This window comes from Zonotrichia albicollis, chromosome Z (genome assembly GCF_047830755.1).
Source record: "Zonotrichia albicollis isolate bZonAlb1 chromosome Z, bZonAlb1.hap1, whole genome shotgun sequence".
Lineage (NCBI taxonomy): Eukaryota > Metazoa > Chordata > Aves > Passeriformes > Passerellidae > Zonotrichia > Zonotrichia albicollis.
Window position 1 is genome coordinate 7,700,468 of NC_133860.1, and position 20,118 is coordinate 7,720,585.

At 41.9% G+C, this 20,118-nt stretch overlaps 1 protein-coding gene across 8 annotated transcripts in view; it reads left to right on the plus strand.

Moving 5' to 3' along the window:
* Window positions 1-20,118, plus strand: part of DYM (dymeclin) — a 212,298-nt gene that overhangs the window by 163,373 nt on the left and 28,807 nt on the right. For all 8 annotated transcript variants that reach the window (XM_074532155.1, XM_074532156.1, XM_074532159.1 and 5 more), the window contains 2 exons: window positions 5,534-5,716; window positions 15,758-15,871. In XM_074532155.1, the coding sequence (XP_074388256.1) occupies window positions 5,534-5,716; window positions 15,758-15,871 (297 nt within the window). The remainder of the gene's footprint in view (window positions 1-5,533; window positions 5,717-15,757; window positions 15,872-20,118) is intronic.

Here is a 20,118-nt window from a genome sequence, read left to right on the forward strand (position 1 = left end):
TGACATTTCCACTTTATTTCATCAGGTTTCTTTGAATTAAGACTTCAGCACAATATGTTGTCTTGTTGTTTTCTTTTACCCTATTTACATTGTGCAGTTGTAGCATACTCCCTTACCAATCCCTGCTCAGGTTTTGCTTTTTTTAGGCAGATAAGCTTCTTCCTGCTTATTTTGCTAACTATATAATTAGCAGTTATTTAGCTGGAAGTATAATTTGGCTGGAAAATTGCTGTGATGTGAATGCACAGTGAGAAATGAGGCTTTTTTTAGTACACACAAGTGACCTGGGTGTCTGTACCCATTGTCATATGGTGCATAACTCCATTCACATGGATCTTGCCACAAAGGAAAAGTTGCTCTGTTAGATCCCCAATTTTTAAAAAAGTTAAAAAGTAGACCTCTTTAGGCTTACAATTATTCATTGCTTTGGATTGGGGTTTACTGTATATCCAGATAAAGGGGAGGAAAACCAGATCATTGCATTTAAGTGAATTTCAGCTTGCTATAAAGAAATATATGATCATATCTATAATATATAGTCTGAAGCTTGTAATTGTCATGTGGACATTATACGAGACTGAAGTTTGTTCACTAATGCTTCTTAGAATCATGGACTGGAATCCCTGAATGGTTTGGGTTGGAAGGGACCTTAGAGCTGATCTTGTTCCTCCCCTGCCATGGGCAGGAGCACCTTCCACTCTCCCAGGGTCCCCATCCAACCTGGCCTTGGAAGCATCCATGGATGGAGCAACCACAGCTGCTCTGGAAACCTGTGCCAGCTGTGGCTGAGTGTGCTGCATATCTTCCTGGGTTAGTGATCAAAAGTGCAAAATATCATTAAGAAATCTGTCACCATCCATGCTGTGCAATATCCTGGGGACCACACTGAAAAAGGGCAGTGCTTGACTTCCAGTCAAAAAATGGGCTAATCAAGGAGCTAATTTCATCATGGAAGAGAAACACATGTCCACCTTTGCTTATTGATGCCGTTTCATAGCATCACAAGTCACCAAAATTCTGATTTTTCAACCAGCTATTATTTTCTATATAAATTACTTTGAAGGAAAGGAAACAGAAAGCTGAATAATTTTGCCTCTGTTTATGTTAGACAGTACAACCACGAGGGATGGTTATACAACACTAAGCTGAATTACGCAAGACATGCCTCCCTTTATCTCCTCAGAACTGGTAACATTTTGAGGGTGGAGATTTGCATTCATTCATGATAGAACTTTTTAAATCAGTTTTTTATGGTCACAATAATTAAAATAAATTCAATGTCAAATTTAATTAAAAGGATGAGCACTCAGAATGTTCCGTTGTGGGAACCAGGAGATGGGGCACCATAAATTAAAGAGGTGTTATGTGACATTGAGTTTTTGCATCCTCTGTTGACAGTAATTTGTTTTTTGATGGGTAAATATGTCCGTAAGGAACTAACTGTGAGCAAATGCCTGGGGTTTCATGGTTAGGCTGCTTGACTTCTCTTGATATTTAAAAACCATACACTTTCCAAGTGGTTTTACACATCAGGATGTAAGTGTTTAATTCTGTGGAAATGTTTGCCCAGGAGGATACCATGTTAATTATTAACTGTATTGCAGTAAAGAAAACAGCAATATTGCAGGATGGTCAGATCCAGGAACATCCAGCTCTGCCTATCATTTGCCTTGGCTTTGAACTTTTGTGCGTTCCTTGATAGTGTTTATCAAACTCAAATTGTTTTTCCCCAGATAATGTTCTCATTCATCGTGTTTTCCCCCGCATCCTCTCAGCTTATTTCCATCCTCTTTTTTTCTGGCATGATTACTTGTTTTTTCCTTTTACCAAAAGACTACCCAGTCTGTACCTGGGCATGTACGTAAAAGACGTGGCTGTCTTTTAGCTGTCACTGGTTGGTTTATCCCTTGTGCATCTAGACCATGACCAAACATCTGTCTTTTTGCTTTAAAAGTTAGAATCTTTGCAAAAAAGCACCACATTTAACTTCTCTCCTGAGAAGGAACATTAAGTGACTAGCTAGAATTACCCACAGTAATGCAAAGGCTGTGCCTACATTCCCATCCCCTTTGCAGGCATGATTTCAGTCTCACAGAGTTGGTACTGAGCTTTTAGCTTCCACTTTTCTTTTTAATGATGGTTATAATTATTTCTATGGGAATAAGCAAAAAAATAGGTGGGGGAGGACTGGTACACATTGATATTGACAGAGGCATTATCTAAGCCCTGCTTTGTAAAGGAATATTGTAGTAATTTTAAATGTGAGTGCCACACTGAATTTGTCAATTGTAAGCAATAGGAAACTTTTAACTCCTTTAAATGTACTGTTCAATAGATTGAAGCATGTCTACATTTCACAAATCAATATTTGACTTTTATTTTCATATAACAGCTAATCCAGTAAAAAAGCGGTCTTACAAGGATTTAAGCATCCTCTCTGCTGAGGATGATGTGTTAGTCTGTGCCTTGGCCACACACATTCAGCATTTCAGCTGTGTTCAGCTGCTCTGAAAGTAATGCACAAGGTGATAAACTGCAACAACAAAATGTTAATATAACTTTATTTATACCTGTGTTGATACTATGTCTGGATGCAGTGGGTCTGTAGCTTGATACTGATGATACAGAGCAACAAAACCACATGGCATTTTATCAGCATTTCTCCACTTTCTTATCCAAATGCTGTCCTTGGATTTATGCTTGTTTTTTCCTTTGTTTTGAAAACTTTTAAACCCTTAGGAATGATTCAATCTCTAATTATAGGAGCAGACAGTTCTCCTGATAATGTATGTGCAATGCAGGGATTCAGTGCCACTTCTCTGTCTTTTATGGACATAGTTTTTCTTATAAATTCTTTTTCATGTAGTCAGTTGTGAGTAAAAATCTTCACTATATCTCCTATTTTTCTTCATGGGGGGGGTCCCAGATTCTGCAATGTAGTAGCTGAAACACAGATGGTTGATTCTGTCCATTAGCTCTTAAAAATGTTAAATTTAGTTACTGTGTAATAACCACTGAACCTTTTCATTGTTCAAAGCCTATCGTTAGCAGAGTCTCCAACCTATTGGAAGATGGTTAGCAATGGTTCCTTTTTCAATTAGCTGTATGCCTGGGGTTTAAGCTGAACACACCTTTTATTAAAAAAACATTTAGTTTTTTAAAAGTGGTTGTGTGGTTTGTTACCTTTCTGTGACTGGACAGATCTCACTTAAGTCGGAATCATAATATTTCTGTGAAAGTCATCTATTCTGTATTTTGGGATAGTGTCTTGGTCAGTAGCTCACCCCGCTGCACTGGGGGCAGAAGTATGCCAGTGCTCAGAGCTTTTAAAAATATACCATAACACAGCATATTCTGCAGTAAATCTGATAGGCAAGCACCTTCCCCCAGGTGAGTTAGGTCTGGATTTTTCTTCAGATGCCAGCTGAAGCAGTTATTTCTATTTTTGTCTAATATTTTCCATTACATACCCTTAGCAAACCTGCCTGGGATGCTGTTTCATAGCACAATAGCTAGGTGACTACAGGCAGAGAAACCACCTGCATTTTGAAAGTAAAGATTATTTCTGTCATAGAAGAACGTGATCCCATTGACAGCAATCAGCTTTGTAAGGGTTTCTGCCGTCATTGTTAGCTACACTACAATGCTGATTTAGATGGCAAAGTTATTAAAAATAGGAGATACTTACATTCAGAAAAAATCTGCAACCTTCACCATCAGGTATCATTGCTAAAGAAGGAATTTTACTGGAATGCGTGCACAAGATATTCCTCTTCAAACAAGAGCTCCAAAAAACTTCCACTTAAATCTCCCTTGTACATGTAGAAGACAAGAGCTGGGGATAACCAGACTGTAGTGTGGGAATAATGATTGGATGGTCCTCAGTGTCACAAAAGAAATGGAGCAGCAGGTTAGGGGCATGGTGCTGCCTTCTACAGGGCCATCTAGAGAGGGATTTGGGACAAGGGACAGAGAGATTGGACAAGAGGGAAAGGCTTCCCACTGCCAGAGGGCAAGTACAGATGTGATATTAGAAAGGAATCCTTGTTGTGAGGGTGGGGGTCCCTGGCACAGGTTTCCAAGTGAAGCTGTGGCTGCCCCTGGATCCCTGGAACTGTCCAAGGCCTGATTGGCCCGACTGGATGGAAGTTGGAGCAGTCTGGGAGAGTGGAAGGTGTCCCTGCACACAGAAGGGCTGGAAGTGGCTGAGTTTTAAAGTTCCTTCTAACCCAAACCATTCTGGGATTCTGTGAGCTACTAGGAAGTTATTACTTCTAGGAAGAAATGCACCTTGCTTGCCATTGAAATCAGCCAGAGCAAAGTGGTAGCAAAGAATTTTGCTCTTTTTGAGTCTAAACAGGATAATGAAAATTCCTGTGTTCTCTTGTGTCTTGGAGAGAGCATACATCTGCCACATGACAATTCCTACAGTGCTGCTTAATAGTAGAAAATAACTGTGTGCAGATTGAATGACAGCCCAAGAAAATGCTCTAAGTACTGCCTTTTTGTGCAGAATTTAAGTGTGTTGTGATAACTGAGAAAGTGAACTTTGTGGGCAGTCACCAAAAGGAAGTATCGGCGGTTTCATTGTTCATACCCAGCAGAAAAGCTCAAGCTGGTTTAGTATGGTTCTCATTCTTGCCAGACATGTAAAGTCTCACAGTCCAGTTTTTGATGTGATGGAGACAACCTAAATGATACAAACAAGGTAGAAGAGCCCTTTTTTTACCCTATTCCAAGGGAGGACAGACAACTCTGCAGTCAGAATAACTGTGTTGTAGATATCCTGATGTGGAGCTCAAGGAGGGAAATCCAGGCAGCTGGCAGGAGTTCACATGCCAGCTTGTTCAGCCTAGGAGGTTTGAGTTGTCAAATGCACTGACAAAATGAAAAGCTCTACAAGTTAATCTTAGTGTGAAGGCTTAGTGCACTACAAAGGGAGATTCCTTTTTTTTCATTTGTTGCAAGTGTTCTTCAATGCCAAAAAAAAAATTTTAAAAAAGAGTCAAAGAGGAAAAGTCTGGTAACAGTGACAGATGTTGAAGTTGCAGTGATGTTTGATACAGTCAGTTTGTCTTCTCCTGCCTTTGCTCTTTCACCCACTGTTTTTTATTTCTGTTACTTTTAGTCCCTTTTCCCTATCCCTCCTTCCTGTATAGGGGCTCAACAGAAAATGTAATAAATTAATTATATGCTGAAGTGCTTTTAGTTAGAATAGGAAGGGTTGAAAAGACTGTGTTCACTTAACCCTTATGAATCTGACTGATTACAATATGGTAATGCTTTATGTCATGGCTCCTGTTGGGAGAATCAAGCTATGAGGCTGAGTAGTAGTATGATGCATTTCAATTAAAATTTTAGTGATTACTGGAGAAAACAGATTCCTCTCCAGACACATGGATGCCAGATTTGCTCACCATAGAAACATTACCAGCTAATAGCTTTATTAGTAATAATTACCTTTGCACTGCCTTTATTACTCAATATTTTACAATGGAAGAGGGCACACTGACCTTCCACTCCTTTCTTATAGGCACAAGACCTGAATGTGATTGAGGAAGTGATCCGGATGATGCTGGAGATCATCAACTCCTGCCTGACCAACTCCCTCCATCACAACCCCAACCTGGTGTACGCTCTGCTCTACAAGCGCGATCTGTTCGAGCAGTTTCGGACTCACCCCTCCTTCCAGGACATCATGCAAAATATAGACCTGGTGAGTGCTACCTGACTTCAGAGATGGTTACACTTGGTTATCTGAGCTCTTCTTACTCTTGAGAGGTGGGAAATATTTATCACTTCTTAGCAGTTTGTTTTAAAATGTTGAATTTTTCTTGTCTGTTTTTTGGGCCTGCACACGCCTTCTGGGCAGCGTAGAAACAGAGTGGTTTGGGTTGGAAGGGACCTTAAAGGTCATTTAGTTCCAACTCTCTAATTTCTTTAACAGCCCTATCCCACATCTTTAACTCAGGAGAATCAGAAGGATTTTGAGATGCCTCTGGTAAGGAGTTCCCAAGCTGTGACACATCTTTCACCCCTCAAAGGGAGAACAATGTCAGCTTCTCTTGACTGCCCCTTGTTAGAAACCTGCCTTTCAGGGGAGCAAAAGCTAATTTTCATCATCAAACAATCTTTTTTTCTTTTCTCTTACTCCTCTCACCAACCTATTAATGATTATGGGGTATTAATTTTAAATAACTGAAGAGCAGGCATTCAGCAGTCTTATTCCCTATCTGTATCTGAATGTGTGTTGTTTCCACCTGCCAAGTGGTTTCTTCACAGCAGCCTTCCTCTTGCAGAGGGAAACATTTTAGAAGAAAACAGAAGAAAATAACTGTGGATAAGAAGTTCTTACTAGTGTGACTTTCTGCAGAGCTTGACTTTGGGAAACAATCATTAATTATTTCTGCATCTAAGAGTAGTTTTAATGTTCATATGGAGAGCCTGAGCTTTTGCTAGAAAAATTCAAAGCGTTACAAATTTTTCTCTGTCTTGTAGTCAATATTTGCAGATCTGAGCAATGTTTGAAGCCACCCTATGACCACTGGGTGCAAAATACTGGAAGGGAGGGCTGAGCAGGGTACTAAGTCTCTGAATGCAGTGAATAACATATTATTGTGCCTCATAATCTAGAGGTTTTGGTTTGATTTGCTTTTAATTACAGGAGATTGACAGATATCAGATTGCCCATAAAGGAAAATCATTTAAAATGTTAAACTGAAATCCTGCTCTGTACCTATTCCTTCCTCTTCTGTTCTCTCTTCACATTTTCTGGTCATGCAAGAGTTTGGGGAGTGGAGAACTTGAGGCTCAAAACTCTCCAAACTTTCAGCAGCTGCAGACTGCAGGCAGCATGATACTGTCTGGATGATTAGAACAAGATGTCTTCAAGTTGTGTAAAGAGGATATGGTGCACTGAAGATAACAGTTGTCTACATTCCTGACTGAGATAGGAACCTTCTCTGGTTACTTGCCCACATCCAGGATAACTGATGGTGGCCAGATCCTTCTGCTTGCAGCCCTGTGCCTCCCACAGACAGCAGCACGTCCTTTCCTTTGTAACAGTTAAATGTAGGTTTTCCTCAACAATTTAAACAATTCCTCCCCAAAACTATTTAATATTGGGTTACAGCATAATGCCAGTTACATTCAGAAACTATTTAAAGCTTTCCAAGGGAGCATGTTGAATTTTTAAATAGCTCCTTTGTTAGAGAAGAGAGGACGTCAAAAAAAAGAAATTTTTAAATTTTTTTTTTAAATGTACCTGTCACCATCTGGCAAGTGGTAAGAGCTGTCAGGCTTGTAGATCTGAATAAAAGATGAGATTCATCTGACTCCTTGTCTACCCTGTCACGTCCTGCACTTCATAAACAGTACTGGCAGCACCATACAAAACCAGTCTTTTTCATGTGAGCTACAGCCAGAATGTTCTAACTGGTCTTGCTGTCCCTTGAAACAGTGGCAAATCATATTAGTTTTACTGTACACATTGCAGGGAGCTTGTCTGGGAGCCATGTGGGCAGGATCTGAGAAGAACCAAAATGAGTTTCTGTTTCCAAGAGCTTACCAGGCTTTTCTCTGCAGTGGTGGAGCTGGGAGCTCCATCCTCACAGCTGTATGGGACTCCGTGGATGTCTGAAATGTAGCTGTGCTCTGAAAGGAGTCAGAAAAAAAAATCTTTAAAGATTTGGCTCAATAAAATTCTAAAGTGTATGTTGCTGAAAGCTGGGAGGATGTACTCATGGGGAGGATCTCCCTGTTCTTGACGTGCTGTTATATTCTTATTTCAGCATCCATCCCAGCCTGTTTTCGGATAGAATAGTGAGCTGGCCAGGCTTTTCCTGTGACCAGGACTGGTTATTCAGAAGAGGATGGACCCACCAACTTCCTGTATATTGGGGTCCTGTGTTGGCTTTCAGGCTGTTATCATCAAAGAAATTTTGTGTAAATTGTAGATAGAAATGGTAAATGTTGCAATTTTTGGTAATGCAAGAGTGGTCAAGAAAAATTACCTTTCTGAAGCTCCCCAAGTGTGTGTGCAGGGACTCTGCTGCATCCTGGCTCCCTCTCTTGGTACTTTCTCTGGTCATAAACGGCAAAGTACGTTTGGATTATCTGTACCCATGCTGCAGTGGAACCAGGAGTGTAATTTTTGACAATGACATGTAGTGACAGGACAAGGGGCAATGGCTTCCCACTGCCAAAGGGCAGGGACAGATGGGATATTGGGAAGGAATTCTTGGCTGGGAGGGTGGGCAGGCCCTGGCACAAGGTGCCCAGAGCAGCTGTGGCTGGCCTGTCCCTGGAAGTGTTCCAGTCCTTGTTCCAGGGGCTTGCAGTCAACTGGTCTAGGAGAAGGTGCACTGGGATTGGACTAGATGGCCTTTGAAGGTTCCTTTCAGCCCACACCATTCTGGAATTCTATGAATTCCTTCCAGCCATCAGATAGGTCTAGAGATTCCCGTGAGCAGTAGGTGCCTGTTATGCACTGTGTCACTCTGACATCCCTCTGTTCCAGCAAATTCTGCCCACCAGCTGATGAAAGATTCTCTGACTTTAAACTGTAGTCCAGATTTGCATTTCATAGAGAAATACTAACAGACAGTGTGATAATGTTTAGTGCGTCAGAAATCAGATGAAAATACAGAGCATGTAAAGTCTGTAATGAGTTTTGGACACCAGAACAGTTGCCAGTTTGCCTTGTCAAGAATCTATAAAATAGATATGACATGTAAAGACTTCAATGCTTATTATTTTTACTCAGTTGGACATAATGTACTCATCAACCAAAAGGAAGCGTGGAAGAGGTGAAAAGGCTAAAAATTTGAAGAATTAATTGGAGAGTGTTCTGGGGATGTAATAATGAGTAGTTGATGGTGCAAATAGAAAAAGGCATCTGCTGCAATTCTGTGTGTGTACAAGCAAAGAATTAACACAGAGATGTCCTCTAAGCCAAATCACACTGGTGACTTCTTAGCTGGATTACTCTGGGTTCAAAATCTCAGAACCATTTAGGCTGAAAAAAACTTTCAACACCATTGAGTCTAACCATTCCCCAGCACTGCCCAGGCCGCCACTGTCCCATGTCCCCAGTGCCACAGCCGTACAGCTTTTAAACTCTCCCACAGACCGGGGATTCCACCACTGCCCTGGGCCGCTGTTCCAGAGCTGGACAAGCCTTTCCATGGAAGAATTTTCCTCAATATCCAACCTGAGCCTCCTTTGCTCCAGGCTCAGCCCCTTCCCAGCTCCCTCAGCCTCTCCTGGGGCTCCAGCCCCTTCCCAGCTCCGTTCCCTGCCCTGGACATGCTCCAGCCCCTCGGTGTCTCTCTTGTGCTGAGGGCCCAGAGCTGTCCCCAGCACTGGAGCTGCCTCAGCAGTGCCGGCACAGGGACAGGCCCTGCCCTGGGGCTGTGTCACAGCCTGGCTGGGACAGCCCAGGGGCCATTGGCCTCCTGCCCCCCTGGGCACCCTGGGCCCGTGTCCACCTGGCACCAGCACCCCCAGGGCCTTTCCCAAAGGGCCTTTCCAGCCCCTCGGTGTCTCTCTTGTGCTGAGGGCCCAGAGCTGTCCCCAGCACTGGAGGTGCCTCAGCAGTGCCGGCACAGAGACAGGCCCTGCCCTGGGGCTGTGTCACAGCCTGGCTGGGACAGCCCAGGGCCATTGCCCCTCTGGGCACACTTGTGCTCATACTCAGCTGGCACCATTAAAGAAATTCCTGGTAGAAATAAGAGTGTAGAAAACAGAACCTCTGAAGGTGCTGATTTGCTAAAGCGATGTGGTATTTTTCAAATAAAAAGCTGCTTTGAAGGGAAGTGGAATAATCTCTTTGACATACTTGTGGGTTCACAGGTCATATGGAAAGACTTTTCCAAGGTTAGGAATAATGAAGCACTGTGGTAGGTTTTCAGGGACTTGAGCATTGGAGACCTCTGGGGTTTGGCACCATGGCACTGGGGCAGAGCACAGACCAGCACAGCCACAGGTGCAGGCACAGGTAGATGTGGGGATGCCTCTGCAGCCCCACCAGGGCTCAGACCAGAGCAGGAATTGCCCGGGTTACTGTCAGTACAGACCTGGCCACATTAGCTCTGGGCTGTTTCTCAGGATTTGGACCATTCAGTTTACTCTGGAGATACTCATAATGTCTGTGTGCTTCATTACTGAGGCAAAAATAGGTGAATGTATAAGGGTTATCAGTATAGCGGCCACTTTTTATTGAAAACTACTTATTTGCCTCTGTGTTTTTATAAATAATCTAAAAATCGCCATTGCCAATTGATTGGGAACATATGGGAACCATTAATGCTGTACAGAAGAAACTGAAATCAAAATACCTTCTGCTTCCTATTACTTTACCTTTTATTTTAGAAGGCCATTTTAGTAGGAGATAGTGCATCTTGCTTATCGAAAATGGGATATTCCTCTTCTGAATCGTGAACAAAGAAGAATGCTATGGTTCCTCTTCTGGCCTTGTGCAGAAATATTTCATCTGGGAGCTGTCTATATGCCTCCACTTCAGAGGTGGTCTGTAATTTGGTCAGCCACTTCAGATATGTCAGGAATTTGGTGGAGACTCTTCACTTATCATTCCTAAAGATGTGTTTGGTTCGTGGCCACGGCGAGAACTCCTTGGCTTTCACTGCTCTCATATTTCCTACAAGCGAGCAACTGATACCAGGTGGTGGAACAGGCCTAACTAGGAGCTGCTAGAATTTTGTTTGCAAAATACTCTGATAGACATCAAGAGGTTGGGAGCAATGGCTTAGTGATGCAAAGGATTCAATTGATGCAATTTCCTGCAAGGAATTTAATTCTTCAAAGGCATTTCCCTACTGGATTTTAAAATCAATCAAGTTGTCTTCACTCTGGCATAGCAACCCCTGTTGTAAGACCTTCAGGACGTAAAATCTAATTTTTTATGGCTTTCATTAAAATTCGAAAAACCTTGATCCTGCTGATTACCAGAGCCTGGCTACATGCTCTAAGGTTTTGGTGGGTTTGGGTTGGGGTTTTGTTGGTTGTTGTTTGTTTGCTTTGGGGGGCTCTTTTTGCCTGATTTTTTTTCTTCACTCCTGCACTCTAGGAGTGGAGAGCAGAATACCTGGAAAAGCTCATGTGTCCTTGAACATGCTCCTCATTTCAAGGTGGTTCTGAAAAATACAGTACTTCAGGTTTGCTGATTAACCTCCCGTGTTTCTCCTGCTATTGAATCACATGAAGCTGTTTCACCCCTTCTAAAATCAGCAAGGGTTGGCTTTGCCTCTCATTGGCTCCAGCTATGACTACTGGATACCAAATGTAGCTGTGATTTATGTTTCCCTATGGAAGCTACTTAGTTGAAGTGCTAATCCTGTGGTACTTTACAGTGAGAGGTTTGTTTTCTTCTTTTCTTCTTCAATTGGTGTGCCATTAATACACCATATTACTCTCCCAGTGGTGAACGTGGCTGGAAATAAAATTCTCAAAGTGTTTCTTTCAATCACTTTCAAAGGGAAATAAAATTGACAAAAGCAGGTACAAAACTTACTCATTTCTTGCCGAGTGATTTTTTCTTCTGTCTTTCAGAACTGACCTTTGCAGTTGCAGGCAGAGGAGGCAGCAACGTGTTGTACTGTTATTTTTAGCTGCAGGAGAAGGAGAGGGGTTGTCATGTTGATTAGGCAGCAGCACTGCCTGGGCTGCCGCAGGCCTCACAGCACTTCAGCATCTGCTGATAGAATCCAAGTGAAGGAAAGATTTTGCCCTTGAAAGCTCTGCTGTTGGCATGCTGTAAAGGGAAGTATTTTGTTACTTCAGCCTTGCAGCCCAGTTGAAAACAATAGTTGGGTGAAAATAACAGACACTGTGGTTGTTCTCTCACAATCTCAAAAATAATCTCCAAAACCTAAAATATTGCCTTTAAATGACAAATGTTTCTGAATCATTCTAATCTGGTAGTACTTTTAATCTCTGGCAGTGCTGGCAGCATGTTTACTGTTTAGAAAACAAAAGGAGAAAGTTTGAGTTTCTCATGGGAAATTGATCTCTAGGAAGAAGTTCTCACTGTGAGGGTGGGCAGGCCCTGGCACAGGTTTCCCAGAGCAGCTGTGGCTGTCCCTGGTCCTTGGAAGTGTCCAGGCCAGGTTGGATGGGGCTGGGAGCACCCTGGGATAGAGGAAGGTGTCCCTGCCCATGGCAGGGATATCCACTGGATGATCTTTAAGGCCCCTTCCCAGCCAAAGCATTCCACGAGTCAATGATTAAAACCAGTTTTGGAAATCACTGTAGAAAACTGCATAGTTTTCATATAGAAATATTAATGGTATTTTAATAGACAGCCTGGCAAGGCCTGAGCTGGAGGTGGCCAAACCAGGTCCCCTGTGCCCATTGTAGCACAGGGCTGGGTACCTTAGGATAGACTGAGGTGCAGCCAGGATTATACTCTGCACAGGGCAAGGCTCTCCATGCCTTTCATCTGGACAGGCATCAGATATTCCTGATGAGGGGTTGTCTGATCCTGGATTAGATGTGCCTTTTAATCTCTGCTAATATGGAAGCCAGACTGGAGAGAGAGCTCTTAGAATGGGTTATGGTGCTTCAAGGAGAGGCCTTTCAGTGCTCAGCATGACTAGGAAGAGAGTAATTCACAGCAACTTGTGGAGTTCCTTCTTACTCTTCTTTGCAGTTCTTTCTTAGACCAATTGCCCAAGTAATTAAAAGAAGAAAAGAAGAAAGAAAAGAAGAAAATTAATTTTCAGGGTACCAGGAAAACATAATCTCTCAGCCTTGTTTATTTGCCGTAAGATTTGGGGTTTTTCTATTCATAGAGTCATATGCTCAGCTGGTTTTAAAACATGTACTAAAACCTGAAACTCTTTTAATACGATTCATCCAGCTTATTTTTCTGGTTAATTTTACTTTCAATGGGACAAGGAGTGGAAATCTGTTAATTTTCATTTTTATTTTAAATTCACCTCTGTTACTTAAGTGTAGAAATAATTAAAGCTCTTTCAAGGCAAAAGGCTACTCTTCCTTATTATGATGTTGCACTTTTATTTTTTTATATGAGACTAGATTAGTAGGAAAAGTGTTAGACTCTCTGCTATAGAGGTGGGAGCTTGGGTATGAGTGAGGTAATACTGGATGTTTTTTGGTTTTATTTCTGATCTGGAGCTAATAAGAAAATGCCTTCTTTAGAATCTCCTCTGTATAATTAATCGTTAATTTTTCTTTTTGCTTTTCTGTTTCGTTACTTCATTGGGGTACTTGTGGGTACCTCACTGTCTCACTGGGGTATTGTGCTCTCAGGGTCCAAAAGGGAGGTACTTAATTTCTATTTTGTTTGAAGTACTAAGGCAAATAACTGCTAGAGATAAGTACCATTATTAAAGTAGGCATTTTTAATTTTAGTCATCAACTACACATCAAAAATAGCCATTCTGAGTTCTCTAAAATGCTGACATAGCCTGAAAATACTGGAATTTTGTCTTGCTTTTGTTCTTTTGAAATATAACCCAAAGAAGATTAGTACCTTTACCACAAAAACATAAGTCTTTCAAAAACATGTAAAGATTGAAGGGTTTGACTTCCCAAAATAGGCAACATCAGAATTCAGGGAGTATCTGTGAGCTTCATTCAGTTTTTTTACATGTTTGCATTATGATAGTATTTTATCCTTTTGGTTAAAAGCTAAATATTAAGTTCTGCTTTTGTTGTGGTTTAGCAGAACTTGAGCTAACAGGGCAGTGCCACTGGGAAGGATTCTCTGCAGGAGCCTGCCCTTGGCGAGGATGGGTTTCACCAGTGATTACTGACAACAGAGGAGTGTTGAATGCAGGAAGATGTCTTTTTCTTTCAAAGTCTGTGGGCAACTTGCTTGTTCCTCTGTGAGCCGAGTATCCTCCACCAGCAATTTGTCCCAAACTCTGTGCCAAAACCGTGTCAGCCTCACTCTGAGGTCCTCACACTCTTTGCACAAGCTCTTTCTTGCTGTTTTACTCTGTACTTTCTTGTTCCTCCCTGCAGCTCCTTTGCTTATGAACTCAGCACATCTTCCTACTCCCTTTTTCTAAGGATCAGAGATCACAGTGCTCCACCAGGTCCTTATCTCTAAGAATGTAAAAGCCTACCTGCAGCATCTGCCAGAGGCAGTGAAATTCTCCCTTTCTGCTCAAGTATGGAGATAATCGTAGGGACAGCACAGAAGATTAAACCTGAATTTTCTCTTGACTGGCTTGTGTACTTCTGTTGTTAGAAACAAAATAAAACAGAGAGAAAAATCAAACCAAACACCACAATCCCATGACAACCCCAAAACGCAACTTCCAGCAACTTTAGTCTGCCTCTGTCTCATTCACTTGGTGCAAGAGTTTCTAGAGATCCCAGCAAATCTTCCAGCTCAAAACAAGGGCTGGGCTTTCTGTGGGGGAAGTCACAAACAGGAACAACAAATTTGAATCTCACAGTAATCAAGCCATCAGCTGTCTTTGTTTTATGAACAGCAGCTGAGCTGGGAGGCATAATTAGGGTAATGGTTTCTGGCTCCAGCTGTGTCTCACTACAGAACAAAGAGAGCTCAGCAGAGATTTTGTAGTATAATACACTTTTCCCCACTTCTGCTTGGGAGAATTATCGAAGATTACTCGATGGACTGGGACTGTGACTCAGATACAAGTGAACATCAGTATTTTTCCACAGAGGGTGTTGAAAGCTCACAGGATTTTGCAGAACCTGCCATCAGCATTGTGCTTGCCTCCAGCCCAGGGGTAGCCAGGTGCTCTGGTGTAGACAGGCTTTACCAAGTACCTCTTGGTATTTTTATAATTCTTCCAGAGGATTCTAAGTAGGTGTTGAAATTTTTCCCCAGACCTTTTTTGTGTTTTGAGTCCTGGATCCCTTGTGTGACTAAGGAGTTTCCCTGGGATAAGGTATGGGGTTTGCAAAGTATATTCTTTTTGGATGAAAGGAGCTATAGAAATGGAAGTTTTCTGATGTCCCACATGGATAACTGCCAGTGGGATGTCTGCTTTTGCTGTGACCCACTGAGCTTGGAGAGGGATAAAAGTTAAAGCCTGACCTAAGTTCTAGCTAACAAGGACCAGCTGGGTCACAGAAAAGGAGGTGGGAAGGGAAATATGGGGAAAATGAGCTTGGCTTTACCAGGGGCATGTCTGGAAGATGACAGGGAATTTGCAGGATTCCTTAGGCCTAGAATCCAGGATGTGGAAGGTATGTGTGGCACTTGGGGTGGATACTGGGTGGAAGAGGAGCTTGGTGGACTCCATCTCATTATCCACTTGCTGTGGCTTTGAGTGCTACACAGCTCCCAGGAAATGTAGTCTCTCATATTGAGATACTTAACAGTTGTGTTAAAGCCTTTTGTCTAGAAGTCAGTGTAACAATATGATTTTACTTTAATACCTTACAACGTAGCTCAAATCATAGAAAGACTGAAAGAACTCAAAAGCCTGATGGGCAGAATGGACAGAAAGAAATATAGGCATATGTCAGTGCACAGTACTTGAAAATGTAAATTTATTAATTCAGCTGTGTGTGTTATATTGTAAAATCATCTGTCTGTTAAAAATGACTGCAAAAGGAAGTTGAGAGTTGTGCTAATTTGACATTAACAAAGTCTCCCTGGCTGTGACACAGGCAATAATGTGATTATTCTTTAAGAAGTGCAGCGCTTCCAAAAAAGAAGATGACAGCTTTGTGTACAAATTGATCCAAAGATCTCTTCTATTTATTTATGTGCTGTGATGTTTCATTCCAGGTGATCAGCTTCTTCAGCTCCCGATTAGAGCAAGCTGGAGCTGAGCTGTCAGTGGAGCGAGTTCTGGAAATCATCAAGCAAGGAGCTGTTGCTTTGCCCAAAGACAGGCTAAGAGTAAGTGCTCAAGACCTCATCACTTAAAGTATACTGTTCCTATCAATTACACATATATGCCCTTTATATCTGTAATTCCAAAAAATCGTCTCTCCTCTCAGTAGTGACTGATAAGTGATTACACTGTCGATTGCCATATGTGTATGTTTTCATTTAAATTCATAATTTCTGCTAAGTGTTTGGGTGAGTTTTTGTGATTAGTTATTAAATTGAAGTGTGTGGAGGAATTAAAATTTGCTGAAGCTAAGGTTTTCTTCAACGTATCCTGAAGATGCAGGCTCCTCTCTCCATCTGTTGTTTAGTTATACTGTAACCAAACACTGGTAATTCTCTCTTTTGATTAATTTCTTTTTCTGTCTCTAGTGTTATTTTTCTGTTTCTAGTGTTCTCATGCACCTTTGTCTTGTACTATGTTAAATGCTATAAAGATAAATTTGGAGGGCTTTAGTTAAGAATTACCTAGGGAAAATCAGTTCAGGACCTGTAAGTCTGGTCAACATGATGATGAGCTTTCTGTATAATCCTGAGCAGTCCCCTCCATTCCTTTCTGAGAACCTCTCAAATCTCTTGAGGGATTTACCAACTTGACAGGTTTTGTGAGGCTAAAATCCATTAATGGCTGTGTGATGTTTAAATACTGCAATAAAGAAATCTGTGTAAGTGGGTAAGTAAGCAAATGGGAGCTGTGTGTGTTTTTTAAACACGATGAATCTTGTTTCTCTGTTATGCCAAGTGTATTTTAAATACTATCTGTTTTCTGCAGAACTATTTTTGTTGCTACTCTGTGATAAGAGAGTAGCATTTTTCTTTTGCGGTAACTTTAGTAAAATATCCTCTGATAAGGCACACTGAGTCTGTACAGCCAGTGGCAGTGGCTGGTAATTTATTTATATGCTGGTAATTTTAAAACACCCAGTGGGAATTTTCTGGCTGGCTGCGTATACTAATGTCTTTCCTGCAGTTCCCTGTGTCCCTGAGATGGCACATCTTCAGTCACTCAGGCTGAATTCCTTCAGGAGAGGTCGGTCTAGAGTCCGAGTCCTGAGCCACAGTACAGGAATAGCCTGAGTAACACCAGAGCAGTTGTTGGGTCCAAATCCAGCCCTTCAGGTTGTCCTTTCTGTGTGGTGATGCTGTGAATGCAGAGGAACACTGGAATTTCGGTGGTTTCTATGACAACTTGTTCTGATGTGCAGATAATTAAAAGCTCTTATGTTGAGACTACACCCTTCTTGACACAGAGCCATCACCAAATCAACTCACCGCTTAGGAAAAAATGAAGGTTTTCTCAGTTGCTGAGTGTGCCACATTGACTGATATGTCAGGCCACAATTTACAGAAATGCTGTTTCTGGAGTGAAATCCCATCAAGTTTCAATTTTCTGCACTAACGATATACAGTATTCAAAATTATATGTTTATATTGCCACTTAAAGTTACAAACCAGCAGTTTTTGGTGTGTGCCAAGCTCTGTAAGTCCTCACCAAACAGTCAAGTACTTCTAGTTTTAAGGATGCTTAGTGTTGCTTGAAGGACTTCCCTTTCCTCTGGAGCACTTGAGTTTTGGGACAGACTTACAAAGGGAAGCCAGCCTGGCACATGAGTCTTCTATACTGACCATTTATACCTACTGAGTTTTGTTTTTTGTTTTTCTTTGGTTTCCTTTTTTTTTTTCTTTTTTTTCCCCAATTTTTCCCCTTTTTTTGTTTTTTCTTTTCTTTCTTTTTTAATGCTTTTGCTGAGCAGCAGTTTAGCCAGAGCAGGTTACTTTTCCATGTAGAAAAGGTGACATTGGGATGGGGGTGTTTGTATATATATAGGTATGTATGTATCTATGTATGTATTGTCATGCATTAATTTGGACATGCAAATAACATCCTTCCTTTGCAGAGGTAGTGATGAGGAGCAGCACATGTTTCCCTCCTCTAGGAATGGCCTTGTGAGTTTTTGTGCCCTCTGTCCATGTGCCTCTCTCCTGGGAGTCTCCTGTTCCTCAGGTCTTCCCACTTAAGTCTGAGGTTTTCAGGGGAAGCTATTCTAAAGCTCAACAAACTCATATTAAGATCAGACTGAAGATATAGTTACACAATAGCTCTGGCAACTCAGAGGCACTTCAGCAGCTAAGTAAAGGAGAAAGCTTTAATCCTTAGGTCTTTAATGACACTCTCTGGGCAAGTCTGGATGGGTGGGAGCAGCCCTACCCACTCTGGCTTTGATGGCACCTTTCAGGAAGTTGTGCAGAGCCACAAGGGCCCCCTGAGCCTCCTTTGCTCCAGGCTCAGCCCCTTCCCAGCTCCCTCAGCCTCTCCTGGGGCTCCAGCCCCTTCCCAGCTCCGTTCCCTGCCCTGGACACGCTCCAGCCCCTCGGTGTCTCTCTTGTGCTGAGGGCCCAGAGCTGTCCCCAGCCAGTTTGGACAATGTCTGGAGGAATTAGGAATCTGTTGCATCCATGTTGACACAACCTACACGTAGTTCCAATGTGCAAAGCTGCGGAGTTCAATCCCAAGAATATATCTATATGTGTGTGTCAGCTTTGCAGTTAATTGCTAGCTAATTTTCAAGCCATCCTTGCCTTTTGCCACTGCATACTGAAGTGCTGTAAAGTACAAGAGACCCTGCAGAGATATTATTCCTGCCTCCTAGAAATAACCATCTTCAGCTGAAGCACTCTGGGGGAGGCAGTTGAAACATGGATGTGATTTGGAAAATGAGGGCTGAGACAGAGCTTTTACTCAGTCACTTCCCTGCAGCTCAGACAATGATGTTTTTTTTCTCGTGTGTACCTAATGTATGCACGGATGTTTTCAAGTGAATGTTTCCAAGTTGCTTATCTTGGCCTTTGTCGAGGAAGTGAGCATTCAAGAGGTGCTACATGTATTCAGGTTCTGAGTGTGTTGCTGAGCCCATAGTTCAAACATGAATCAACGTCAACTAAAAATAACAGCACTTAGAGCCACGATCCTCATCTGCATAATGGAGCTTATCAGTTTGGGAGCACACCCTGGTGCTCCTGCTCCCTTCCACTGTGGGAAGCAACACGGGATGCAAAGTGAGCATGGGTGGTAGCAGTAGGTCATGGATAAATATAAATATATATGTGTGTGTGTGTCTGTGTTAGGAAAGATATCCTGCATTTTCTTAGCAAATAATTATTGGGAAATGGGAGATCTAACTCAGATTTTCCTTCTAGTCCTGGAGCAGTCTGACTGGAGACAAACAATATAATTAACATTATTTTAAGCATATGCTTTTAGCTGTTTACTGTGGAAGGCCAAGAAAGTCCAAGCTGAGCAATTAGCCTTTTAGAAGACTTCTGCACAAACAGAGAGATAAAGGGCAGGTGCTGAAATCAAGAGCTGGTTATTTCTCCCTCAGTCTGTGGGAGGAGATAAATGGAGTTAATATGCCCAGGATGGAGGCAGAAGCCATGGCGTGGAGATAGAGCTGTCTCCTTCGCAGACGTGCAGCCCACAATCCAGGCTCCCTGCTATATTGCAGGAGCTTATTAAAGGCAATTTAGAGATCATAGTGATAGGTGAAAATTAGCCTCATTCTTTCTTTCTCTTTATTTTTTTTTGAAAGTTCTCAGGCTGCCTTCCTTCCCTTTGGTGACCTATCTGTACTTTCAGGATTAGGAGAGTGAGAGAAGCAGGACCGTGTCTGGAGCCTGTGACTTATCTCAGGATTTTGAGGGGAGTTAGCCATCAGATAACAGCAACAACTCTTCTGCAATAAGTGGGAAAACTTGTTTCAAATGCCAGCTAGTGACTGGAAGCTGACATTTGGTTTTATGGAATGATCACACTTGGGAGGCCATGTTTAATGCTTTATAAAAGAAAAATTCCCATTACCTAAGCCTCTTAAGATGGAGATTTGTTTTTCATGAGCATTTTCTGATCTGCTTGTGTTTTTCCCCCACTCCTTTTCTCCCCATGTCAATGAGTATTTTGTCATCAGTGTGCACTTTGTCAGATGTTCTTTGTGTGCTATGCAGACATGCCATTATGCCATCAACTCTCACAATTTTGATATGGTACAAAATTTAATATTTATTGAAGTGCATTTGAGTTCGGTGGGCATTAAAATTTCACAGAATATGTAAAAGGAGCAGAGGTAAAAGCCTTCAGTCTCTTGACAGAACAAGTTTCACTTTAGGTGTTAAAAGCACTTCTCATAGGTTTCCTCTTCTATTAACAATGTACTTCCAACTCCATCAGCTTCCATTTGTTTCACTGAAAAAAGCTGCTA